Consider the following 26018-nt stretch of genomic DNA (forward strand, 5'->3'; position numbering starts at 1 on the left):
TAAAGTAAATCCACAATGCATACTGTACTTTGTGGAGACCAGGAGGTTGAAGAAGCAAAACGAAAACATGTTCCTGACTTGGGCGAGTGCATCGTGTTTCCTGAAGCTCTTGAAAAGGTCGAAAACAGCGGTAAATGATGAAGATCATTCAGGCAAGTATGCTCTGGAGTCGAACTGCCAATGGCCTATTGACATAGATGACCTATGAGTTTGGGGCAGATATTCTTCTTCTCAGTGAACAGTACCAGGACAAAGATCACTTAGGATGGTTTGCAGACAATTTGGGGACAGTTGCAATTTGGATGCCAGATTTTGGAAAATGTCCAGTTACAGATCAAGGATGGGGAGATGGATTTGTTTGGGTTAAGATTCGTAAGGTTATCTTTGTGAGCTGTTACGTTACACCAAATGAGACCATTTTTGACCTCCAGATGAAATTAGATGGACTAGAGGATGTTTTTCAAGGGATAGACAATAACTTAGTTGTTGCTGGTGATTTCAGTGCCCAGGTGGTAGAATGGGGTATGTTTTGACAGAACTCCAGAGGGCGGCGTATAATGGAGATGGATGCCAGATTGGGTTTAATGGTAATGAACACTGGAAATGTGCCAACCTCTTGACAACCAGGCTGTGATGGAACTGCACCTGATGTGACTTTTGCAACAGATGACATTGCATCTAGAATTACTGCATGGTATGTGGTTGAAAATACTGGAAGTGACCATCAATATATTGTTTTTCATATGTGTCAAGAAACTCAGCAATCAAGGATCACTTCGTGCAAGCCAGTCAGGTGGAGCACAGCCTGTATGACCAAAGATAAGTTCCTTGCTGTTTTGCAAAATGGAACACAGAGTATTGCAAATAAATGTTATGGTCACAAAGGAAAAATAGCAGCTAAAAAATGTGTTGGACTCACTATTGGGCTTATTCAGCAGACATGTGATGTGTCCATAAGTAGGCATAAACAGCGACACAATAAGCGTCCAGCATATCGGTTGACTGAAGAAATTGCTGAGCTGAGAAGACAAGTGTCTGCGACTTGGATGAAGGGCACAAAAGAAATAGTGGGTAAGTTCTTTCCTGATAATTTAGAGAGGACTGATGATGATGATGATGATGATGGAGGAAAGGATCCAGAAAATGTGCCACTCTTTACATCTGAAATACTGATGATAGCTATTAACTCTCTTAGAAACAAGAAAGCTCCTGGACCAGATGGCATTCCAACAGAAATATTAAAGGTGGTAGCTGAATTCTGTCCTGATCTGCTGCTGAGAATGTACTATCACTGCTTGAAAGCAGGTGCTTTTTGTATTCACTGGAAAACAGCCCGACTGGTTTTGATGAGTAAAGGTAAACCTGGGGGTTATAGACCTTTATGTATGTTGGATACTGCTGGGAAAGGACTAGAAAAGCTTCTACAACCCAGAATACTTTCAGCAGTTCACTTAGCTGGAGATCTATCTGACTGTCAACATGGATTTTGCAAGGGTCACTCAACGATTGATGCGGTCAGGGAACTATTGAACACAGCAGAAAGAGCACAGTCCGGTAATCATTATTCTAGAAAAGTGACACTTCTTGTGACCTTACAGATGTAAAAAATGCATTCCTTTTGGCAATATGAAGTGATATGTTGGAAGTGCTTCAAGAAACTTTTAAGCTGCAAGAGTATCTTATGTACATATTGAAAGACTATTTGAAAGATTGCACTTTATTATATGATAGGGTAGATCATCCAAAGGGGGGTAGCAGCCTTTCAGTAGTTGCAAGGGCGGCAGTCCTGATGATTGACTCTTACGGCCTTGTAATAACACTCAACATGGCTTAGCTGTGTTGATACTGCTACACGGCTGAAAGCAACGGGAAACTACAGCCGTAACTACCTCCCAAGGACATGCAGCTCTCTCTGTATGAATGATGCAATGATGATGGCTTCCTCCCGGGTAAAATATTCCTAAGGTAAACTAGTCCCACATTCGGATCCCCGGATGGGGACTACACGAGAGGGGGCGATCATCAGGAAGATGGATACCGACATTCTGCGAGTCAGAGTGTGGAATGTTACAAGTTTTAATCGTTGTGGTAGGTTAGAGAATCTGAAAAGGGAGATGGATAGGCTAAAGTTAGATGTAGTTGGTATAAGTGAAGTACGTTGGCAGGAAGAACAAGATTTTTGGTCAGGCGACTACCGAATTATCAACACAAAATCAAACAGGGGAAATGCAGGAGTTGGTTTAATAATGAATAAGAAAATAGGGCAGCGGGTAAGCTACTACGACCAGCATAGTGAAAGAATTATTGCCGTCAAGATAGACACCAAACCAATGCCCACCACAATAGTGCAGGTCTATATGCCTACTAGTTCAGTGGATGATGAAGAAATCGAAAGAATATATGAGGAGATAGAAGATTTAATACAATATGTAAAAGGTGACGAGAATCTAATTGTGATGGGAGACTGGAATGCAGTGGTAGGCCAAGGAAGAGAAGGTAGTACAGTAGGAGAATTTGGATTGGGACAAAGGAACGAAAGAGGAAGTCGGCTGGTTGAATTCTGCACTGATCATAGTTTAGTCCTTGCCAATACTTGGTTCAAACACCACAAACGATGGCTGTATACGTGGATGAGTCCTGGAGACTCTGGAAGGTATCAAATAGACTTCATTATGATTAGGCAGAGATTCAGAAACCAGGTGTTAGATTGCAAAACTTTCCCAGGAGCAGACGTGGACTCTGACCACAACTTTTTGGTCATGAAATGCCATCTGAAGTTGAAGAAATTGAAGAAAGGAAAGAATGCAAAAAGATGGGATCTAGACAAGTTGAAAGAAAAGAGTGTGAGGGATTGTTTCAAGGAACATGCTGCACAAGGACTAAATGAAAAGGCTGAAGGAAACACTATAGAGGAAGAGTGGAGAGTCATGAAAAATCAAGCCAGTAGGGCTGCTGAAAAAATGTTAGGAAGGAAGAAAAGATACAACTAAGAATCAGTGGATAACTCAGGAGATACTAGACCTGATTGATGAACGACGAAAATACAAGAATGCTAGAAATGAAGAGGGCAGAAAAGAATCAAGTGGATAGAAAGTGCAAGGTAGCTAAGGAAGAATCGCTGAAGGAGAAGTGCAAGGATGTCGAAGGCTGTATGGTCCTGGGAAAGGTAGATGCTGCATACAGCAAAATCAAGGAAACCTTTGGAGAAAGGAAATCTAGGTGTATGAATATTAAGAGCTCAGATGGAAAGCCACTTATAGGGAAAGAAGACAAAGCAGAAAGATGGCAGGAGCATATCCAACAGTTGTATCAAGGTAAAGATTTAGATAATTTGGTTCTGGAACATGAAGAGGCTGTTGATGCTGATGAAATGGGAGACCCAATTTTGAGGTCAGAGTTTGACAGAGCTGTGTGCGACCTAAATAGGAACAAGGCACCTGGAATTGATGACATTCCCTCTGAATTACTGACTGCCTTAGGAGAAACCAGCATGGCAAGGTTATTTCATTTAGTGTGCAAGATGTATGAGACAGGAGAAGTTCCATCCGATTTTCGACAGAATGTTCTATTCCCAAGAAAGCCGGTGACAGGTGTGAAAACTACCGCACCAATAGTTTAGTATCTCATGCCTGCAAAATTTTAACACATATTATTTACAGAAGAATGGAAAAACAAGTTGAAGCTGAGTTGGGAGAAGATCAATTTGGGGGGCCGATGACCTTCGATGTTAGGCCCCTTAAAACAACAAGCATCATCATCATCATCATCAGATCAATTTGGCTTCAGAAGAAATGTAGGAACACGTGAAGCAATCCTGACTTTACGTCTGATCTTAGAGGATCGAATCAAGAAGGACAAGCCCACGTACATGGCATTTGTGGATCTAGAAAAGGCATTCGATAATGTTGATTGGACCAAGCTATTTATGATTCTGAAGATGATAGGGATCAGATACCGAGAACGAAGAATTATCTACAATCTGTATAAAAATCAGTCTGCAGTGATAAGAATAGAGGGCTTTGGAAAAGAAGCAGCAATCCAGAAAGGAGTGAGGCAAGGCTGCAGTTTGTCCCCTCTCCTTTTCAATGTTTACATAGAACAGGCAGTAAAGGAAATCAAAGAGAAATTTGGAAAGGGAATCACAGTCCAAGGAGAGCAAATCAAAACCTTGAGATTTTCCAATGATATTGTTATTTTATCTGAGACTGCAGAAGATCTCGAGAAGTTACTGAATGGTATGGATGAAGTCTTGGGTAAGGAGTACAAGATGAAAATAAATAAGTCCAAAACAAACGTTATGGAGTGCAGTCGAACGAAGGCAGGTGATGTAGGAAATATTAGATTAGGAAATGAAGTCTTAAAGGAAGTAGATGAATACTGTTACTTGGGTAGTAAAATAACTAACGATAACACCTATTTGTGTCGGTGCGACGTAAAGCAACTAGCCAAAAAATAACTAATGATGGCAGAAGTAAGGAGGATATAAAATGCAGACTAGCACAAGCAAGGAAGAGCTTTCTTAAGAAAAGAAATTTGCTCACTCCATATAGGAATTAGAAAGATGTTTTTGAAGACTTCCGTGTGGAGCGTGGCATTGTATGGAAGTGAAACATGGACGATAACTACCTCTGAAAAAAAGAGAATAGAAGCTTTTGAAATGTGGTGTTACAGAAGAATGCTGAAGGTGAGATGGATAGATCGAATCATGAATGAAGAGATACTGAATCGAATGGGTGAGAGGAGATCGATTTGGCTAAATTTGACGAGAAGAAGAGATAGAATGATAGGACACATCTTAAGACACCCAGGACTTGTTCAGTTGGTTTTTGAAGGAAGTGTAGGTGGTAAGAACGGTAGGGGTAGACCAAGGTATGAATATGACAAGCAGATTAGAGCAGATGTAGGATGCAATAATTACGTAGAAATGAAAAGGTTAGCACAGGATAGGGTGGCATGGAGAGCTGCATCAAACCAGTCTATGGACTGATGACTCAAACAACAACACACGGAAGATTGTCAGAGAATAAAACGGCTCACAGCTGGTGTAGCACAGTGTCCAAATCTTCGGAACATTATCTATGATGGATTATTATGGCTGGAGATGCCAGAAGATGCGAGATTTGTGGGCTATGTCGATGATGTGACTCCTCTGATAGTAGCCCGTAATTTAGAGATGGCTCAACTTAAACTGAACCAGGTGATGCGGAGGATGAAAGACAGGATGATGAATCACAGACTGGAATTAGCAGATCATAAAACGGAAATAGTTCATCTAACAAGAAAATAATGAATACTATGCAAGTTGGGCAGATAGTCATTGAAACATCTAGGAGTACAGGGTACTTAGGTTTAATGCTTGATACCAAACTCACTTTCTGGGACCATATTCAGCAGGTAACAGATAATGCAGTGAAATCAATGACTGTGCTGAGTATATTGATGAGTAATATTAAAGGTCCGAAATCTAGTAAACGGTGGTTTCTTATATTGGCTGTCCAATCTATTCTTTTATATCGCTCTGAAATTTGGGCTGAATCTTTGAAACTTGAAAAGTATCGGAAAAGAATGGCAGCAGTGGAGCGGAAAGCGGCTTTATGAATTGCATGTGTATATCGTACGGTGTCCGAACCTGCAGTTCTCACAGTAGCAGCAGTAACTCCTATTGATTTATTAGCTTTAGAACGATGGGAGATTTGGTGTACTGAGCACAATGGGCAAAGAAGCTAGATCTTAGTCACAGAATGGAGTGGTGGCAACAGAGATGGGAAGGTGATTTACAAAGGAAATGGAACAAACAGCTGATTTCATTCTTGGTTGAATGGATCAAAAAAGATCATAGTGAAGTAAATTATTACTTTACACAATTCCTGACAGGACATGGATACTTTCAAAGTTTCCTTCATAGAATTGGGCGAATGAGTAGTCCAATTTGTATTTACTGTGGTGACACTGATGATGTATTCCATACCTTTTTTGTATGCGGTCTTTGGTTATCACAACAAAGATGTCTGGAAGATAAGCAAGGAGATCTGACACCAGACAACATTGTACATGTTATGCTGCAAAATCAGGAATCTTGGGATCAATTAGTAGTGGTGTATGTGGAAAGTATATTGCATCAAAAGAAGAGAGATCTAGATGCCTATGAGCTACAACAAAGAAGAAGAAGAATCATAAGAGGCTTCATGCACAACATGATCCTGAAGTAATACGAGAGCAGTTCCAGGTTGGAGACATACGTTGCGGGAGAAGGATGTGGTTTTTAGTGGGTAAGAGTTTCACACACTTGTGAAGTGCAGACCCTTACAAGTGTCTTATTGAAGATTTTCCACATTCCCCCATTTAAATTGTTGTTGTTGTTGTTGTTGTCGTCGTCGTCAAAAGGTAACTCCACTTAGTAATAAACTTACATTTCAAAATTGATCTAAAAACATAGATAGCCCAAAGAAGTTAAAGAAGGGCACATTTGAAGCTGAATGCATGCTGACACTCACAAAATGATTTAAAGAAATTACAATTAATCTTACTTTTAAAAACTTCAAAGGTTAAGAAGGAAACCTCTTCTTTTTTTATGAAGTGCACCTTTAAAACAGTTGTGCTTGCAGGCACATGAGGGCGATACCACTTTTCCAAGTGTCCCCTAAGCTTGAAAACAACATATTACAAGGAAAGGGAAATGATGGACCATACATAAGAACCAAATGATGAATATCACAGGAAGTGATGACAAGGCTGAAAACATCACAAGAAAATTAGCATCTCAAGATGAGGGAAAATTTAAAAGTGTTAACCTTACCTGCTGTAAGGTGGCAGCATTTCCTTTTACCACCTATTTTAGAACATAAGGTCCCTTATTACCAGACTAGTCCCATACTACTGGACACAGGCAAACAATGTAGTTCAGGATATTTACACGACACTTACAAAGAGATATACAAAAAATATTTACCTGTTACAAACAAAAAATGTACCCTAGAGCTGAAAAGTGCTATTTCAGTGAAATGAAATCATCGAAGATGTGAGACTGTCCTGTAGAATTCCTGTGAGTGATACAAGTTAATTTAAGACATTATAAACACAATAAAACTTACATTCTTCCCTTATCCCGCAACATCAGCCTGAACTCCCCTGTGGAGTAAGAGCTCAGATGGTAACACGTCCACCCTGAATGAGAAACAAAATGAGAATCCAGAAACTTCCGTGTACGGTATAAGAAATAAACCCCCCAGTTTGTACACATCATCCGTCCAGAACAACAGAACCAATCAATAAATCACCTGCAGAATTTCCAGGCAGAACAGCCCCGTCACATCTTCTTACATGAGGGTGCAAAATTCCCACACTCTACAAAGACCAGAGCACCAGGAGCAAGGGTTCTTTCTGGCATCACCCTCCTAGAGGGTGATCAAACGGTTCTCTTCACAATATTACTAAGTTATGCAGTTCTTGAAACAAAGACCCCCTTTTGACACGCGCAACCCTAAAATATGATTTTTTAAATTTTCGCACTTTATATGATTGTTACAATAATATAATCCCTTTGCTGGTAATTTTTAGAAACATGAACAGTTTTATTTTATTGTAATACCCGAGATGTTTAGCATGGTTTGCAAAATATACTTTTAGTCATCAAAAGAGTAGAATAAATGAGTTGCAATACATTATCACAATCCTCAACATTACATTTATCCACTGACCAAGCTAAAGACATAAAATATTGTATCAGTCTTGAGAAAGAATTTTTGAGGAAATGAGGAAATATATACAGCAGTGAGATGGGAAGAAATCTACAACTTTTTTACTACATACATACATTATCATTATAGACTGTTATGCCTTTCAGCGTGCAGTCTGCAAGCCTCTGAGAATTTACTAAACTTCGCCACAATCCTCGATTTGCAACTAGTGTTGTGGCCTCATTTAGTTCTATACGTCTTATCTTTAAATCGTTAGAAACCGAGTCTAACCATCGTCGTCTTGGTCTCCCTCTACTTCTCTTACCCTCCATAACAGAGTCCATTATTCTCCTAGGTAACCTATCCTCCTCCATTCGCCTCACATGACCCCACCACCGAAGACGGTTTATGCGTACAGCTTCATCCATCGAGTTCATTCCTAAATTAGCCTTTATCTCCTCATTCTGAGTACCCTCCTGCCATTGTTCCCACCTGTTTGTACCAACAATCATTCTTGCTACTTTCATGCCTGTTACTTCTAACTTATGAATAAGATATCCTGAGTCCACCCAGCTTTCGCTCCCGTAAAGCAAAGTTCGTCTGAAAACAGACCGATGTAAAGATAGTTTCGTCTGGGAGCTGACTTCTTTCTTACAGAATACTGCTGATCGCAACTGCGAGCTCACTGCATTAGCTTTACTACACCTTGAATCAATCTCACTTACTATATTACCATCCTGGGAGAACACACAACCTAAATACTTGAAATTATCGACCTGTTCTAGCTTTGTATCACCAATCTGACATTCAATTCTGTTGAATTTCTTACCTACTGACATCAATTTAGTCTTCAAGAGGCTAATTTTCATACCATACTCATTGCACCTATTTTCAAGTAAAAATATATTTGACTGCAGGCTTTCGGCACAGTCTGCCATTAAGACCAAGTCATCAGCATAGGCCAAACTGCTTACTACATTTCCACCTAACTGAATCCCTACCTGCCATTTTATACCTTTCAGCAGATGATCCATGTAAACTATGAACGGCAAAGGTGAAAGATTACAGCCTTGTCTAACTCCTGTAAGTATCCTGAACTAAGAACTCATTCTACCGTCAATTCTCACTGAAGCCCAATTGTCAACATAAATGCCTTTGATTGATTTTAATAATCTACATTTAATTCCATAGTCCCCCACTATGGCGAACATCTTTTCCCTCGGTACCCTGTCATATGCTTTCTCTAGATCTACGAAACATAAACACAACTGCCTATTCCTCTCGTAGCATTTTTCAATTACCTGGCGCATACTGAAAATCTGATCCTGACAGCCTCTCTGTGGTCTGAAACCACACTGGTTTTCATCCAACTTCCTCTCAACGATTGATCGCACCCTCCCTTCCAAGATGCCAGTGAATACTTTGCCTGGTATACTAATCAATGAGATACCTCGATAGTTGTTGCAAACCTTCCTGTTCCCTTGCTTATAGATAGGTGCAATTACTGCTTTTGCCCAATCTGAAGGTACCTTACCAACACTCCACGCTAATTTTACTACTCTATGAAGCCATTTCATCCCTGCCTTCCCACTATACTTTACCATTTCAGGTCTAATTTCATCTATTCCTGCTGCCTTATGACAATGGAGTTTATTTACTATCCTTTCCACTTCCTCAAGCATAATTTCACCAACATCATTTTCCTCCTCCCCATGAGCTTGGCTGTTTGCAACACCACCATGATGATTTGCTTTTACATTGAGAAGATGTTCAAAATATTCCCTCCACCTCTCCAGTGATTCCCTGGGATCTATTATGAGTTCACCTGAAATACTCAAAACACTGTTCATTTCCTTTTTCCCTCCCTTCCTAAGATTCTTTATTACTGTCCAGAAAGGTTTCCCTGTTGCTTGACCTGGCCTTTCCAGGTTATTACCAAAATCTTCCCATGACTTCTTTTTGAATTCAACAACTATTTGTTTCGCTCTGTTTCTTTCATCTACGTACCAATCCCTGTCTGCCTCGGCCCTTGTTTGGAGCCATTTCTGATAAGCATTCTTTTTACGTTTACAGGCTGCTCTCACTTCATCATTCCACCAAGATGTTCGCCTTTTCCCATCTTTACACACAGTTGTTCCTAGGCATTCCCTTGCTGTTTCTACTACAGCATCCCTGTATGCCACCCATTCACTTTCTATATCCTGAACCTGCTTACTGTCTACTGTTCGAAACTTCTCACTAATCATATCCATGTACTTCTGTCTAATTCCCTCATCCTGGAGATTTTCTACCCTTATTCGTTTGCAGACAAATTTCACTTTCTCTACCCTAGGCCTAGAGATACTTAGTTCACTACAGATCAGATAGTGGTCTGTATCATCGAAAAATCCCCGGAAAACTCGTACACTCCTAACAGATTTCCTGAATTCAAAGTCTGTTAAGATATAGTCTATTATGGATCTGGTACCCCTAGCCTCCCATGTGTAGTGGTGAATAGCCTTATGCTTGAAGAATGTATTCGTAACAGCTAAACCTATACTAGCACAGAAGTCTAGCAAACGCTTCCCATTTCCATTAGCTTCCATATCTTCCCCACATTTACCAATCACCCTTTCGTATCCTTCAGTTCTATTCCCAAGTCTCGCATTGAAATCGCCCATTACCACTATTCTATCCTTGCTGTTGACCCTGATCACGATGTCACTCAATGCTTCATAAAACTTGTCAACTTCATCCTCATCTGCACCCTCACATGGTGAATACACGGACACAATTCTTGTCCTAATTCCTCCAACTAACAAATCTACCCACATCATTCGCTGATTTACGTGCCTAACAGAAACTATGTTGCGTGCAATGGTATTTCTGATAAAGAGCCCTACCCCAGACTCTGCCCTTCCCTTTCTAACACCCGTTAAGTACACTTTATAATCTCCTATCTCTTCCTCATTATCCCCCCTTACCCGAATATCACTTACTCCTAGCACATCCAGATGCATCCTCTTTGCTGACTCAGCCAGTTCTACCTTCTTTCTTCCATAAGCCCCATTAATATTGATAGCTCCCCATTGAATTCCATTTCGTTCCCCAAGTTGTTTCCAAGGAGTCTCTCGCCTGTCAAATGGGAGTGGGACTACATTACTCCCATAGGTCCGAGGCTTGCTTAAAGTGTTCTGAGCTCGGTAAATTCATGAAACAGGATGCTGCCCTACTTGCACATAGTCCAAGTGAGGATCTCTCCTCTAACGGGTTATGGACCACCGGTGAATTGTGTAGTCCTAGCCGCCTGAGCACAAGGAGGGCCACGACTCAGAATATGTCTGAGATGCCCACTCCCATTCCATAGCAACTGGTATCCCGACTCTCAGGACCACTTACTAGGCCACTCAGCTGTTGCCCATGGTTCACGAACTAGGAAGTGACTACAGTAACCTACAAACTTGAACCTTGGAAGAAAATACTTGGTCTCCAAAAGAGTTGCTTTTTAAACTATAACAGAATTGACTTTAGAGGATTCTTAAACAAAATACGTCATCGTATAAAACACAAATGCCATGGTGCCATGGCCCAACAGCCCTGAAAGGCCATGGCCTATCAAGCTGCTCAGCTCGAAGGCCTGCACCTTACGAGGGGTCGAGTGGTCAGCACAATGAATCCTCTCAGCCATTATTCTTGGTTTACTAGACCAGGCCCGCTATCTTGCCATCAGATAGCTCCTCAACTGTAATCACGTAGGCTGATTTAACCTTGAACCAGCCCTCAGATCCAGGTAAAAATCCCTGACCTGACCGAAAATCAAACCTGGGGCCTCCAGGTAAGAAGCAAACATGCTATTCCTACACCACGGGGCTGGCCGTCATCATATAATAACAAATAAATAAACTAGTTTCCATGTATCATTATGTAGAAATTAGCTTCAATCTTAAATGCCCAACAAATATAAGAAAAATTCTCGTATAATTTAGAAAGATTTTACTAAAAATATATTGACTATGTATACAAAGAACTTTTGAAGACTTATCCTTGTACAGAAATACTGTATTTATCCACTAAAGTTTTACTTTTTGTAACTATTAAGAGGATAGTTGCCTATTTGTATTTTGAAGCGGTCCCAAGTGTTAGCACGTGATTCTGATTCCTATATAGTTTGCTGAATAGCCTTGAACCAGCCCTCAGATCCAGGTAAAACTCCCTGACCTGACCGAAAATCAAACCTGGGGCCTCCGGGTAAGATTTATACCGTAACTGATATGGACAATAAGCAGAGGGACTGAGAGTCTCAGAATCAATGTACAATGGCAAGCAAGGTATCTGCCTACATTTTAATGAAACCATTGATTTAATGATTTATGAAAATACAGAAATGACTACAGTAAAGTTTACAGAATGGAAAGATAGTACTTACTTACTGTTGGTTTAAGAATGAAGGTCACTAATGAAAGAGTGGTCAACACACTAACATTTCTTGCAATCAATGAGCACATCCGATGAAGGCAAGCTGGCCACATTCTTCTGTGGAACACTCTTCAGCAAGTGTGCTTTCAGAAAAGTAATCTGAAGGTGTTTGAAATGGCCCTGGATGCTCACTGGATCATGTCTTTGAATCTATTGGTCAGAAACTGAAGATGTACTAATGACTGAAGGCAAATAAAATTATCTCTATACCACACATTAAAGTTGAACGATAATATCAGTGTACCAGTTTAGAACTTCCCTGTTCTTGAAAAGATGAAAGACAAAAACATCAGAGGGTTGCACAAGTCCTGTGTATTTTGCAGGAATAATTAATCTCTGTATAGAATTCTACACCTTTTAGAGTTGTCTTGCTGTAAGATAAACAGGGTTGTAAAGATAGGTTAGATCAGGGATGGCGAACCTTTTCCAACTAATGGGCCATTTTAAATATGGTTTATTATTCTCAACTTTTGACTGTGCCACTTGTTATATTCCTTTAAGGAATGGCTACAACCTACAACCCCCCCCGCGACTTCTTCCAAATTCCTAATTATGTTTCATAATATGTTATTTAATTTATTTACTAATTGATTTGTTTATTTATTAGATATACGTATATCTTGTAAATATATTAGATTGCATGTTCCATGGTCGTATTTTGCAAATACTGCAAAAATACATTCTTAAATATATAAGCTTTGAGAATACATAATATTATTTCTAAATAAATAAATTAATAAGCTCCCATTGTAACACACTTCATCATTAAAAATCATTAGCAGGTGAGTTGGCCGCGCAGCTGTGAGCTTGCATCCGGGAGATAGTGGGTTCGAGCCGCACTGTCGGCAGCCCTGAAGATGGTTTTCTGTGGTTTCCCATTTTCACACCAGGCAAATATCCTTGCTGTATCTCAATTAAGGCCACGGCGGTTTCCTTCCCATTCGTAAGTCTTTCTTATCCCATTGTCGCCACAAGACCCATCTGAGTCAGCGCGAGGTAAAACAAATGGTAAAAAGATAAATATTATTAGATATAAAAATAAAAAATACTAATATTGCCAGTGGACTTCACTTCTTCCATTAGCTTCATTATCTTTCCATGTTGTCGTAGTCCGTATGCTCAACAATTTAACTAATTTCTACCTCATCACTTTTCCGCAAGGAAATCAGAAAAAAAAAACCCCAGCTATCCTTGCTTGTAAGGTCACATCTATGCTTTCATCAAAACATACAGTATTGCATACATCTGGGAGTTATCCAAATTAGCTTTCAATTGCTCCGAAACTTTGACAGCAGTTCACCTGGCTGACATTCCTTTCATTCTGTTACTTATTTGATGTTTGTTAAGGAAGTTTTCAAATAATGTGTCCGGCATCAATAAGGAAGTTAATTTCAAGAACTCAGCGTGAGAAAGTGGTTTTTCATGCATGCTGTACTAAGCAGCGAAACAGATGGAAACAGCCGCACTGATATCATTCCTTGGTCGAAAAAATGATACAAAAGAACTATTTAATAGTTAGTTTTGAGTAATGTTCGATATTTTGTGACACAAACTTTCTTCTTTCTACATTTGGCATGGAACAAACATTTGAATTATTAGTCTCGAAATGTCGCTTTACAGTAAATGTGAGGGATACAATTGTTTCCAAACACAGGCAACACATCATTCTATCAGTCCGAATTCCCTTGTCCACTGTTCTTGGAAAGGTCTGGTCACTACCTTTGTTAAGTTTATGTTATTTTCGGCACCGAAAACATGAGTTAGCTGGAAAAATTTATAATGTCCAATAACGGACCAACTACGGTATATTGGTATTATCAGTTTACTCATTTGGGACACATATTTCAGATTCCCTATGGGAATCAACATCTATATCGTCTGATGGCCAGGTATGCATCATTTTTTGGAAAATGAAACAAGGTCTCTCATAGCGCATTGGCACTGCCGGTGGCTCCAAGTAGCCTACGCAGTGGCCTTCACGGTATGCACTAGCCATGCGTCTTGGTGGGTGTACTATTTACCAACTGATGAGCCTAACTTAGCACACTGGGGTGAAATGCTGGCAACCAGGAATGAGTTAGCTGGAAAATTTATAATGCCCAATATCTGCGAAGATTTTCAGACAAAAGTAATTGTATGTGATATACGTTACATTTAGTGTCCTTATGAAAAAAATAATACTAGTTGTTTCGTATCACGTACAGATTTGTCACAATTCCATCCCATGTTTATGCTAATGGAACTTTGTTGTTGTAAATGAGGTTTGAATTGGTTGTATGGAATGCAGGTATGGACATGTCTGAGAGAAAATATTGTATGTGCTCTGTTTTGGAGAGGAGTAGGTAATCATACAGGAACACCGGAAGAACAATTAGAACAGTTGCAGTTCACGCATGCGCAATGACAGACGAGGTCAAAATGCCAAGATCGCATTTCTTCGTAATCTGAGAACGTGTGTCCCGTCTTTGTCTACAAGTTACAACGTGCACTTGAAGTCGACTGAGTGAATAAGTGAGCTAGTCGTGTTAAAATGGCGAGTGGCAGTGATGTTCAAAGGCGAAAATGTGTGAACAATCCCAACTCTTTCTGGTGGCCAGTATACAATTAAAGGCTAGAAGCGAAATATGACGCCATTTATGAAAAGCCTGTACTTGGCATATTATAACATGAAGTTAGGTGATCAGGACAAGAATTTCACACCCCATATTGTATGTAAAACGTGTGTGGAAAACCTGCAGCAATGGTACAATGGATTGTTGTCATCAATGCCATTCGGAATCCCAATGGCTTGGCGGGAACAAAGAAATCATTTTGACGAATGTTATTTTTGAGTACATAAAGTGTCCGGGTTCAATACGAAAAACAAAAAGCACATTATGTATCCCTGCCTTCCATCTGCCATAACTCCTGTACCACATGGACCTGATATTCCTGTCCCAAAACCACCAATACAGTTAAAAGAGAGTGTGTCTTCGTCATCTTCAAGTGCAGGGGATGGTGATGATGATACCTTTGTACCGGATGTTGAGGATAAAACTCCACGTCTTTATAATCAGTGTGACTTAAATGATTTGGTGCATGACCTAGGCTTCACTAAAGGTAAGAGTGAACTTTTAGGATCAAGATTAAAAGAAAGAAATTTTTTACTTCCTGGGACAAATTCATATTGTTACAGAAATCGGAAGGAAGAATTCTGTCAGTTTTTTGTTCACAAAGACGAACTTGTGTTTTGCTGTGATATCCCTGGCTTGATTCGTCATCTTGGAACTATTTACCAAGCAAAGGACTGGCGTCTATTTATTGATACCAGTAAAAGAGGTCCCAAAGGTATTCTTCTGTACAATGGAAATAAACTTGTTTCAGTGCCAGTCGCCCATTCAACATCTCTTCGTGAAACTATCACAATTTATCTATGGTGTTGCAGAAACTGAACCACAATGAACACAGATGGTTACTGTGCTGTGATTTAAAAGTGTGCAGTATCACATTAGGGCAACAAGGAGGATAAACAAAGTTCCCGTGTTTTCTGTGTGGGTGGGACTCTCGGGACAGGGATCGTCACTGGTTAGTGTCTGAGTGGTCCAAGAGGAAACAGTTTGTGTCTGGAAAAAAAAAACCATTGTAAATTGACCATTAATTGATCCTCAAAGTGTATTATTGACCCCTTTACATATTAAATTGGGTATTATGAAGCAGTGTGTGAAGGGTTTGGATAAAGGCAGTCCCTGCTTTTGGTACCTTTGTCAGAAATTTCCAGGGCTGTCGAATGTCAAAAGTTAAGGAATGTGTTTATGACAGCCCCCAAATCCAGAAGCTTATGAAGGATTCAATATTCAGTACGATGATGAACGAAACACAGTTTCAGGTATTGGAATCATTCAAGGATGTTTGTAGCAAATTCCTGGGTAATGTTAAAGATGTCAACTACCAACAGATTGTGGAAACCATGCTGTACAACTTCCAGAAATTGGGTTGCCGCATGAGCTTAAAATTACATTTCCTGCACAGTCATCTGGATTATTTTCCTGAAAATTTAGGAGCATTCAGCGAGGAACATGGCAAGCGGTTCCATCACGATCTAAAAGAAATGGAACAAAGGTATCAGGGGCGATGGTACGTCTCCATGATGTCAGATTACTGTTGGTGTCTAGTACGAGATAACACTACTGAGAAACACAAACGCAAATCAACACAGCGTTCATTCACATCAATGTGCAGCAAACAATAATGTTCTTGTAGTGAGATTCATACATTCTAGCAATGAATATGTTACTTTTTTATATATTCGTTGTAATTTGACCATATCCTATTAAAATTACATATATTCTCTATTATGGTGCTTTCTATTGAAATTACAACAATATGTCAAATTTGGATTTCAAATAGCAAAAAAAAAACTCTATGTGATAACCAAAAACGGTTTACATATTTGAAATCAACACACCTAAATTAGGGTAAATCACCTCTTCAACCTTTCGCCGGAGAGAATTTTTTTTTTTTTTTACGCAGGCTGGTGTTATGAACTGGGTTACTCAACAGCCACATGCCAACTTCTACAAGAAGAACACAAAATTAGTGGTTAGTGATACAACCTTGATTGCGTCTACAGGCAGAAGTCACACGTGTGCTTATCCTTAGTTCAGGTACAGTTACCATTGTGTCAATCTGTATTTCCTTACACAGTTTGTAATGAGGAAGACTTCTTTTATTTTGTTCCTCCCACAGAAATATTGTTGGATCTGTTGAAGAAAGGAAGTACATTGTAGCCATAATGTGATTTACTAAGGCATTGACTGAGACAAAATTCTGAAGATTTTTATTACAAATTTCAATTCAGCCTTTCTGACTCTTCTTTATTTGAAGGGTATCAGAATAGAAGAAAATTATTATTATTATTATTATTATTATTATTATTATTATTATTATTATTATTCATGGAATTAATTTCCTGCAATTTGCTACCATGTTTCCACATCAGAAACAATCTAAATGTGATATGGCTTTTCTTACATCTAATGATCCCAAAGGGCAATTCTCAACACATCCAATGAATATTTCACTTTCACAATTGCATTGTACTCAAAATGAACTTTCAATGTATAGGTCTTGTCCAGTACATAATGAAGAGATGTTAACGTAATACCGGTATGTTGAAAGTTTATTTCACCGAGCTCGATAGCTGCACTTGCTTAAGTGCGGGCAGTATCCAGTATTCGGGAGATAGTAGGTTCGAACCCCACTGTCGGCAGCCCTGAAAATGGTTTTCCGTGGTTTCCCATTTTCACACCAGGCAAATGCTGGGGATGTACCTTAATTAAGGCCACGGCCGCTTCCTTCCAACTCCTAGCCCTTTCCCGTCCCATCGTCGCCATAAGACCTATCTGTGTCGGTGCGACGTAAAGCAACTAGCAAAAAAAAAAAAAGTTTATTTCAAACTCAACAGAAATGTGTGTTAACTCTTTCGCTGTGGAAGTCGACTTTTGTCGACTTACTTCCCTATAACATTCGCTGCGGTAATCGACTTTTGTCGACTTGGTACTTTCCTTATTATTATTTATAAGTTTCATTTTCCGTATTGCCTATTTAATTATTTCTCTTTCTTAACTAACAATTTATATGATGAACTGCTTCTGATACGAATAAATAAATAAATAAATAAATAAATAAATAAATAAATAAATAAATAAATAAATAAATAAATAAATAAATTTTCCGTATTGATTGGTACATTGGTACTTTCCTGCTATAGTTTCCGCGCGCTTCTTTAATAAAGGCGCATTTAATGATACAGACAACTGCAGTAATGTATTGACTATGTACTAAGCAATGTTTGAAAACGTTGCCGCCAATACTGGACCTCTGTTTATTTGTTATCTTTCACCTGCCCGCCCGCCAACATTCCTGTCAGCTGCCTGGCCGATAGCAGGCTTCACTCAGCAACTGTGAGCACGTGGAACAACATCAGTAATGACAGTGAAGAAATATTCAATCTTTTAGTGGCCGATTCTGATTCAGACTGTTCAATAAATTTCGACAATGAAACAAGTGATGATGTGCAGAGTGATTCTTTGGAAGAAAGTGCCAACGAGGAAGATCTTCATTTTGTGTCCGACTAGCGGGATATTAGTGATGACATTGAAACTGCACTAATGAATGGAAGAATATTGTACAATAAGCTTCAAAAAAAGGGCAATTAGTGCTCCCGACTTCAGAAATTCTGTTATAATGAGACTTCTACGAGGGTATCAGCGCAGTCCGCCGGCGAAGCGAGGAAGACCTGATTACATACCTCAAGCGTGCCTGACGGAGAGGCACTTTCTTGGGGAGCTGTGGGACAAGAATCTCAAACCTAATTGTGTTGTTTGTTCCATATTACCAGCAAAATGTTCAAAGAAAGGAAAGGGACTGTGCAAGAGAAAACAGACAGTATTTTTTTATAAGAATTGCCCAGGGCAGCCAGCAATGTGTCCAGTTCCCTGTTTGGAGATGTATCACAGTAATGTGTGTTTCAAGCTGAAATGGCACTGCTAGTTTGCCAAAGATAAGTTAAAAATTGTGCAATTCTGTTGAATGTCACTAACCTTTACAAAAATAAATTTTCAGTCATTTGGAAAATACGAAAAAAATTACATTTTCTGTATGTGTTCTGTTTAAAAATAGCGCAGCAAAAGAGTTAATATTTTTATTCACATATTCTGCAACTGTTCCAGACTTGACAAAGCACTTCCCAGCTGGTGTCAAAAAGTCAATATCACGAGCCATACTGAGAGATGGGCATCCTAAACCACTCGGGAAAACGGAAGTTTCTCAAACAAGTACATTTCCAGCTTGGAACATAAGAGGTAAGTTATTTAACTCAGGTTCTACTTAACACTGTAAGCACTAGAGTAACACAGAACACAGGAGAAATGGAGGTTAGTAGGTCAATATAAGTAATGAAGGTAACCAAATAAGTGAGAAATCAAGTCATATGTATAAAGTAATAATAATGATGTTATTGGTTTTATGTACCACTAACCACATTTTATGGATTTGGAAGATGCAGAGGTACTGGAGTTTTGTCCCTCAGGAGTTCTTTTATGTGCCTATAAATCTACCAACATAAGGGTGACATATTTGAGCATCATCAGATACCACCAGACTGAGCTAGGATTGAACCCGTCAACTTGGGCTCAGAAAGTCAGTGCCTTAACTGTATGAGTCACTCAGCCTGGCATAATACGTAAAAAGATAGGAACATCAATAAAAATACATAATAGGATCAAATGGTATGAGGTAATTCAACTTTGTTAGTAACATTTTCTGTCTCTTCTTTAATAATCCTTTTTGAATCATCAGACTACATTCACCGTGTAAATCCTTTGTAATGCAAAGGTAACCAATATTTGTACAGTCCTTGAAGGCTCCTGGAAGTGGAAAGTAACCTCATCATTAAGTGGAATAAGAGAAATTAGCTCTATACTTGGGAATCTTTGCCCTTGAGAATTAACCTAGTACCCTAAAACGGGGTGACTTGATATGGTTTTCGACTTGAAGTGCCTCCCTCTTCGTACCATTTGTACAACTAACTGAATTTAACTTGTAAAATTCATGTTTCAGTGTAATGTCCACATGACAGTAATATCAAATCATTATTCACTACAAAGTAATATAAACATACTATGCTGTATCAAGTCACCCCTTGGGTTAGGGTGATTTGATACACAGGTTGATAACCATTTCTGTATCACGTTATAGGCAAGAAGGGGTGTCATAGTACATACATTTATGTGTTTAACCAATTTCTGACATATTTTGAAGAAATTGGGGTACATTGGACCTACAGTTATGTTGAAGGCAGTGATAAAAGATTTATTATTTGATATTTTTATACAAATTAAAGTAAATAATGTAACATTGAGAATATATGCTTAACATACAAAATATTAAAATTATATTGGCACAAAATTGCTCAATAACACATGCCTGCAATTGTATTTTAAAAGGTCAATTTGCCATATCGAAGGCAAACGGTGTTTCACTTCATGAGGATAAACAAAATTTTTATCTTCCACTTTTGGCTACAGAAATGTATCCAGGCTGTTTTTATAGCACCTCATGAACTTCACCTCTACAGCCCTTGATATCCTCGATGAAGTTTCACTCACACTGACCACTTTATCAACAAAATGTTTTCTTGGGATCGATAGACCCTTTTTGATTTTACTGCCATCTCTACAACTATGAAGTCCCATTCATTTACTTCATATACTGACTGGTCATTTCGAGATGCAGATGGTGCTTCTGGTTCAACCTCCTGTTCCCCCATATCATTACTTCGCAGAGTGGCATCAATGTTGTCAGGCATATCAGCTCACGTGAACTTGAAGAATCATCAGACTCCACATTAGTGACACTCTTCCCTGGTTGCACTGTCCTTTTGGATTTCTTATTACCGGTATTGATGTTATTGTCATCTGTCCCATAATGAAGGGTTTTCAACAGCTCAACAAATGAATCTTCCATGACAGTCCAATGGCTCTGGCGTTCTGGACGCCATGACACAAAATTTGATTCAGCACCTTCATACAATTTATAGGTGTGATTCCTGTTTTTTTTCAAACCCTGCCTTAATAATTCCTGTAGCTGTTTCTTGTACTCTAGCTAGTAAGCATTTGAGTATGACTGGAAACCTGTCCTTTGGAATTGCTCCACAGTTGCCCTTCAGCTTCTAATCAAACAGAATATCATGCCAGTGATGTTTAAATGGCTAAAAGAAAGAAACGTCTAATGGTTGACAGAGGCGGGTGAAGTTCTTCGGCAGCAGAATGAACTGTATATCATTGACCTGACATTCCTCTATGACAGATGCTGATAAGTGACAGGAGAGGTTATCACCTATGATTGCTTGTGGTGCAGCCTTGGTCTTCAGATATGGCAGTGCAATTGTACAGAACCATTCCTCAAAGTCTTTTGGTCAATCCATCCTGATTTAGTGTTTGCATAACGTGTTCCGTTCGGATCTCCATTGGTCCAAGAATCCCAGAGATGCACAGAACGGTAGATAACAAATGTTCCATCTGCTGCCCAAGCCATCATTATAGATGCCTTAGAAGCGTTCATAACCTGCTCCGAATGCTTGCACCCATGTTTCACAACAACTCGCTTTCTACCTGGATCGTCTGACAGGTTCGTATCGTCATGGTTGATCATGCTTTCTGGTTCGACTCCTGTCAGTGTAATTTCCAGATGATCGAAGAATTCATTAATTATCGCAGGAGACAGTGAGACACGGCAGCGTTTAATGTGCTCAGCAAGTCTTACAGTCAATGTTTATCCATTTTGAGCAAGGAAAGATTTAGCCCAGTCTTCTCCGGGTATATTGTTTTTAAATTGTTTGACCACACAGCCTTGACTGTCTAAGTAGCCCTTCACTGACAGTCTAATATCATACAACGCAAATGGAAATCCCAATTTGCTTGCAGTAACCAGGTTCTTTTTCAAGCTTTCCTCTTCTTCTGTAGAGAGAACTGTCTGACCGCCTATTGTTTTTTAGTGTGTTAGTCATGCAGACAGCGCCAAAGCTTCATTTTATCAATTTCATACTTCTCAGAAGCTACACAAATACGTAACTTTGAAGATTTGATCTCATGCAAAGCTTTTTCCAAGTTTTCCAGAGGTCCTGTGGCGTAAGGTCGCCCATTAGGAATTTTCCTGTAACTCCTCGGCATTGAGGTGAACACCAGTACCGGTATGGTCCCTGTTCAAAAGAATACGCTATATGAAGTAGGCTATCATGAACTAAAATTCATGTGTTAGCATATAACTTTAAGTGATACGCACATTCTTAATGTATCTGTGATGATTCCAACTCGGATAGCATGCATCAACTTCAAACTATGAGTTCACGTTCTTATATCAAGTCACCCTGAGTTGGACAATACTTAACATTTTGTTCTACCATATTTCAAGTTTTCATTTCTGCTTATTCCCATGCATGTTTCTATTAGAACAAGTATATGGAGATACTCACCAGTTAATCTTAAATCTTTCCGATTTCTGTAAATACTAATCTTACACAAAATTTTCCGAAGTATAACAGAATAAGAATTTTACAATGTTAGTAAACAATGTAATGTAATGCCACCTAGTGGAATATTTTGAAAACAATGTAACAGTTGAATAGGCCAACTGTATGGTTGCCAACCTTTGTATGAATTATTTCAAGGAGTTTACAATCATAGCGAAAAATACAAATTAACATGAAGCTACAAAACGTATCAAGTTTTATGGTACCGGTAATGATTTCTGTAATAGGCCGAGAGAAACCTAAAGCTCTCAATAAGTGGAAAACTTATTTCTGTATTTCTCAACTTCCTGAATTAGAATCAAACCCTTCTGATTGAACCAAGTATACCTTCACTACTGTAGCTAGGCAACTACTAATGGAAATCCCTAGATTTTGTGTCAGTCAATCAATACTGATCTGCATTTAGGGCAGTGGCCCAGGTGGCAGATTCCCTATCTGTTGTTTTCCTAGCCTTTTCTTAAATGATTTCAAAGAAATTGGAAATTCATTGAACATCTCCTTTGGTAAGTTATTCCAATCCCTAACTCCCCTTCCTATAAATGAATATTTGCCCCAATTTGTCCTCTTGAATTCCAACTTTATCTTCATATTGTGATCTTTCCTACTTTTAAAGACACCACTCAAACTTATTCGTCTACTAATCCACGCCATCTCTCAGATGACAGCTCGGAACATACCCTGGAATGATACTCTAGTTGGAGTCTTACCAGAGACTTGTATGCCCTCTCCTTTACATTCTTACTACAACTCCTAAACACCCTCATAACCATGTGCAGAGATCTATACAATTTATTTACAATCCCATTTATATGATTACCCCAATGAAGATCTTTCCTTATATTAACACCTAGATACTTACAATGATCCCCGAAAGGAACTTTCACCCCATCAACGCAGTAATTAAAACTGAGAGGACTTTTCCTATTTGTGAAACTCACAACCTGACTTTTAACCCCGTTTATCAACATACCATTGCCTGCTGTCCATCTCACAACATTGCAGTTGCTCATAATCTTGTAACCTATTTATTACTCTATACAGAATAACATAATCTGCAAAAAGCCTTACCTCCGATCCCACTTGTTTACTCATATCATTTATATATATAAGGAAATATAAAGGTCCAATAATACTGTCCTGAGGAATTCCCCTCTTAATTATTACAAGGTCAGATAAAGCTTCACCTACTCTAATTCTCTGACAACTATTTTCTAGAAATATAGCAACCCATTCAGTCACTCCTTTGTCTACTCCAACTGCACTCATTTTTGCCAGTAGTCTCCCATGATCCATCCTATGAAATACTTTAGACAGATCAATTGCGATGCAGTCCATTTGACCTCCTGAATCCAAGATATCTGCTATATCTTGCTGGAATCCTACAAGTTGAGCTTCAGTGAAATAACCTTTCCTAAAACCGAACTGACTTCTACCGAACCAGTTATTAATTTCACAAACATGTCTAATATAATCAGAAAGAATGCCTTCCCAAAGCTTACATACAATGCATGTCAAACTTACTGGCCTGTAATTTTCAGCTTTATGTCTATCACCCTGTTCTTTATACACAGGGGCTACTATAGCAACTCTCCATTCATTTGGTATAGCTCCTTCAAGCAAACAATAATCAAATAAGTACTTCAGATATGGTATTATATCCCAACCCACTGTCTTTAGTATATCCCCAGAAATCTGATCAATTCCAGCCGCTTTTCTAGTTTTCAACTTTTGTATCTTAGTGTAAATGTCATTATTATCATATGTAAAGTTTAATACTTCTTTAGCATTAGTCTCCTCCTCTATCTGGACATTGTCCTTGTAACTTTACTTTACAATATCTTTACAAACTGCTGACTGAATACTTCTTCCTTTTGAAGATCCTCACATACACACTCCCCTTGTTCATTAATTATTCCGGGAATGTCCTTCTTGGAACCTGTTTCTGCCTTAAAATACCTATACATACCCTTCCATTTTTCACTAAAATTTGTATGACTGCCAATTATGTTTGCCATCATGTTATCCTTAGCTGCCTTCTTTGATAGATTCAATTTCCTAGTCAGTTCCTTCAATTTCTCCTTACTTCCACAGCCCTGTCTAACTCTTATTTCTTTCCAATCTGCACCTCCTTCTTGGTCTCTTTATTTCTCTATTATAACAAGGTGGGTCTTTATCATTCCTTACCACCTTTAAAGGTACAAACCTGTTTTCACATTCCTCAACAATTGCTTTAAACCCATCCCAAAGTCTGTTTACATTTTTATTTACCGTTTTCCAGCTATCATAGTTACTTTTTAGAAACTGCCTCATGCCTGCTTTATCAGCAATATGGTACTGCCTAATAGTCCTACCTTTAAGACCTACCTCCTAACACATTTTAACTATGACAAAAACAGCTTCATGATCACTAATGCCGTCTATTACTTCGGTTTCTCTATATAGCTTATCTGGTTTTACCAGCACCACATCCAGGATATTTTTCGCTCTGGTTGGTTCCATCACTTTCTGAATCAGCTGTCCTTCCCATATAATTTAGCTTATTTGCCATTTGTTGGTCATGCTTCCTGTCGTTCGCATTTCCTTCCCAATTGACATTTGGTAAATTCAGATATCTCGCTACAATCACATTCCTTTCCATGTTGTTTCCCACATAGCTAATTATCTTATCAAATAATTCTGAATCCGTGTCAGCGCTACCCTTTCCTGGTGTGTACACTCCAAAGACATCAAGTTGCCTATTATCTTTAGAAATGAACCTTACGCCTAGAATTTCATGTTTCTCATCTTTAACTTTTTCGTAGCTTACAAATTCTTCTTCCATCAGAATGAATACTCCCCCTCCCACCATTCCTATCCTATCTCTATGATACACACTCCAGTTCCGTGAGAAAATTTCTGCATCCATTATATAATTTCTCAGCCATGATTCAACTTCTATTACAATATCTGGTACATATCCATCTATTAAATTACTTAATTCTATCCCTTCTGTACAGTTCAACACTAACATTTTTATGTCATCCTTACTTGACTTCCAGATTTCTGTACCCTTATCACCACTCCCTAGACAACCCCGTTTCCCTGAATGTACCTCCCTATTACCCTTCCAAACAAACTTCCTAACTTATACGTACCACTGCGGTTTAAGTGAAGGCCATCTGAGCACAGATCGCTATCTCCTACTCACCCATTAGGATCTAGAAATTTCACTCCCAGTTTCCCACTTACCCACATCATAGTCTCATTTAAATCCCCAATCACCCTCCAGTCAGTATCCCTCCTACACAGAATTCCACTGATAACAATCACCGCTTCCTTAAACTTCACCCGTGCTGCATTTACCAGATCCCACACATCCCTAACTATGTTGGTACTTATATCAGCTTGCCTTACGTTGTTGGTACCAACGTGAAACACTACCACCTTCTCCTTCCCCTCCTCCCTCTCTTCTACTTTCCTCAACATCTGCCTTAACCTAATTCCTGGATAACACTCTACCCTGGCTCCCTTTCCTCCACACACTTTCCCCACATGTCTAACGATGGAATCCCCCATGACCAGAGCCTCAACCCTACCCACCTCATTTGACTCCCTCCCCTCCTGGTCAGCCCTATCTTTTCTGATAGCTGCAGAAGCTACTTCCTCTTCCCTTTTCTCCTTCCCACGACCCTGTTCCACCTGTCTATTCCTATCCTCTACTCTACATTTCCCTTTCCTACCTTTTCCCTTCCTCCTACTTCCACACATCTCAGCAACAGTTCCCTGTTCCTCATCCTCCCTCTGTTGCTCTACCTGGAGAGGCTCGTACTGATTTTGTA

At 39.2% G+C, this 26018-nt stretch overlaps 1 protein-coding gene across 1 annotated transcript in view; it reads left to right on the forward strand.

Annotated features, from left to right (window-relative positions):
- LOC136866812 (protein phosphatase 1 regulatory subunit 42) overlaps nucleotides 1-26018 on the forward strand; it is a 103389-nt gene that overhangs the window by 30014 nt on the left and 47357 nt on the right. Inside the window, exon 6 of the mRNA XM_068226854.1 lies at nucleotides 18842-18973. Coding sequence (XP_068082955.1) covers nucleotides 18842-18973 — 132 coding nt within the window. The remainder of the gene's footprint in view (nucleotides 1-18841; nucleotides 18974-26018) is intronic.

This window comes from Anabrus simplex, chromosome 3 (genome assembly GCF_040414725.1).
Source record: "Anabrus simplex isolate iqAnaSimp1 chromosome 3, ASM4041472v1, whole genome shotgun sequence".
Taxonomy (NCBI): Eukaryota; Metazoa; Arthropoda; class Insecta; order Orthoptera; family Tettigoniidae; genus Anabrus; species Anabrus simplex.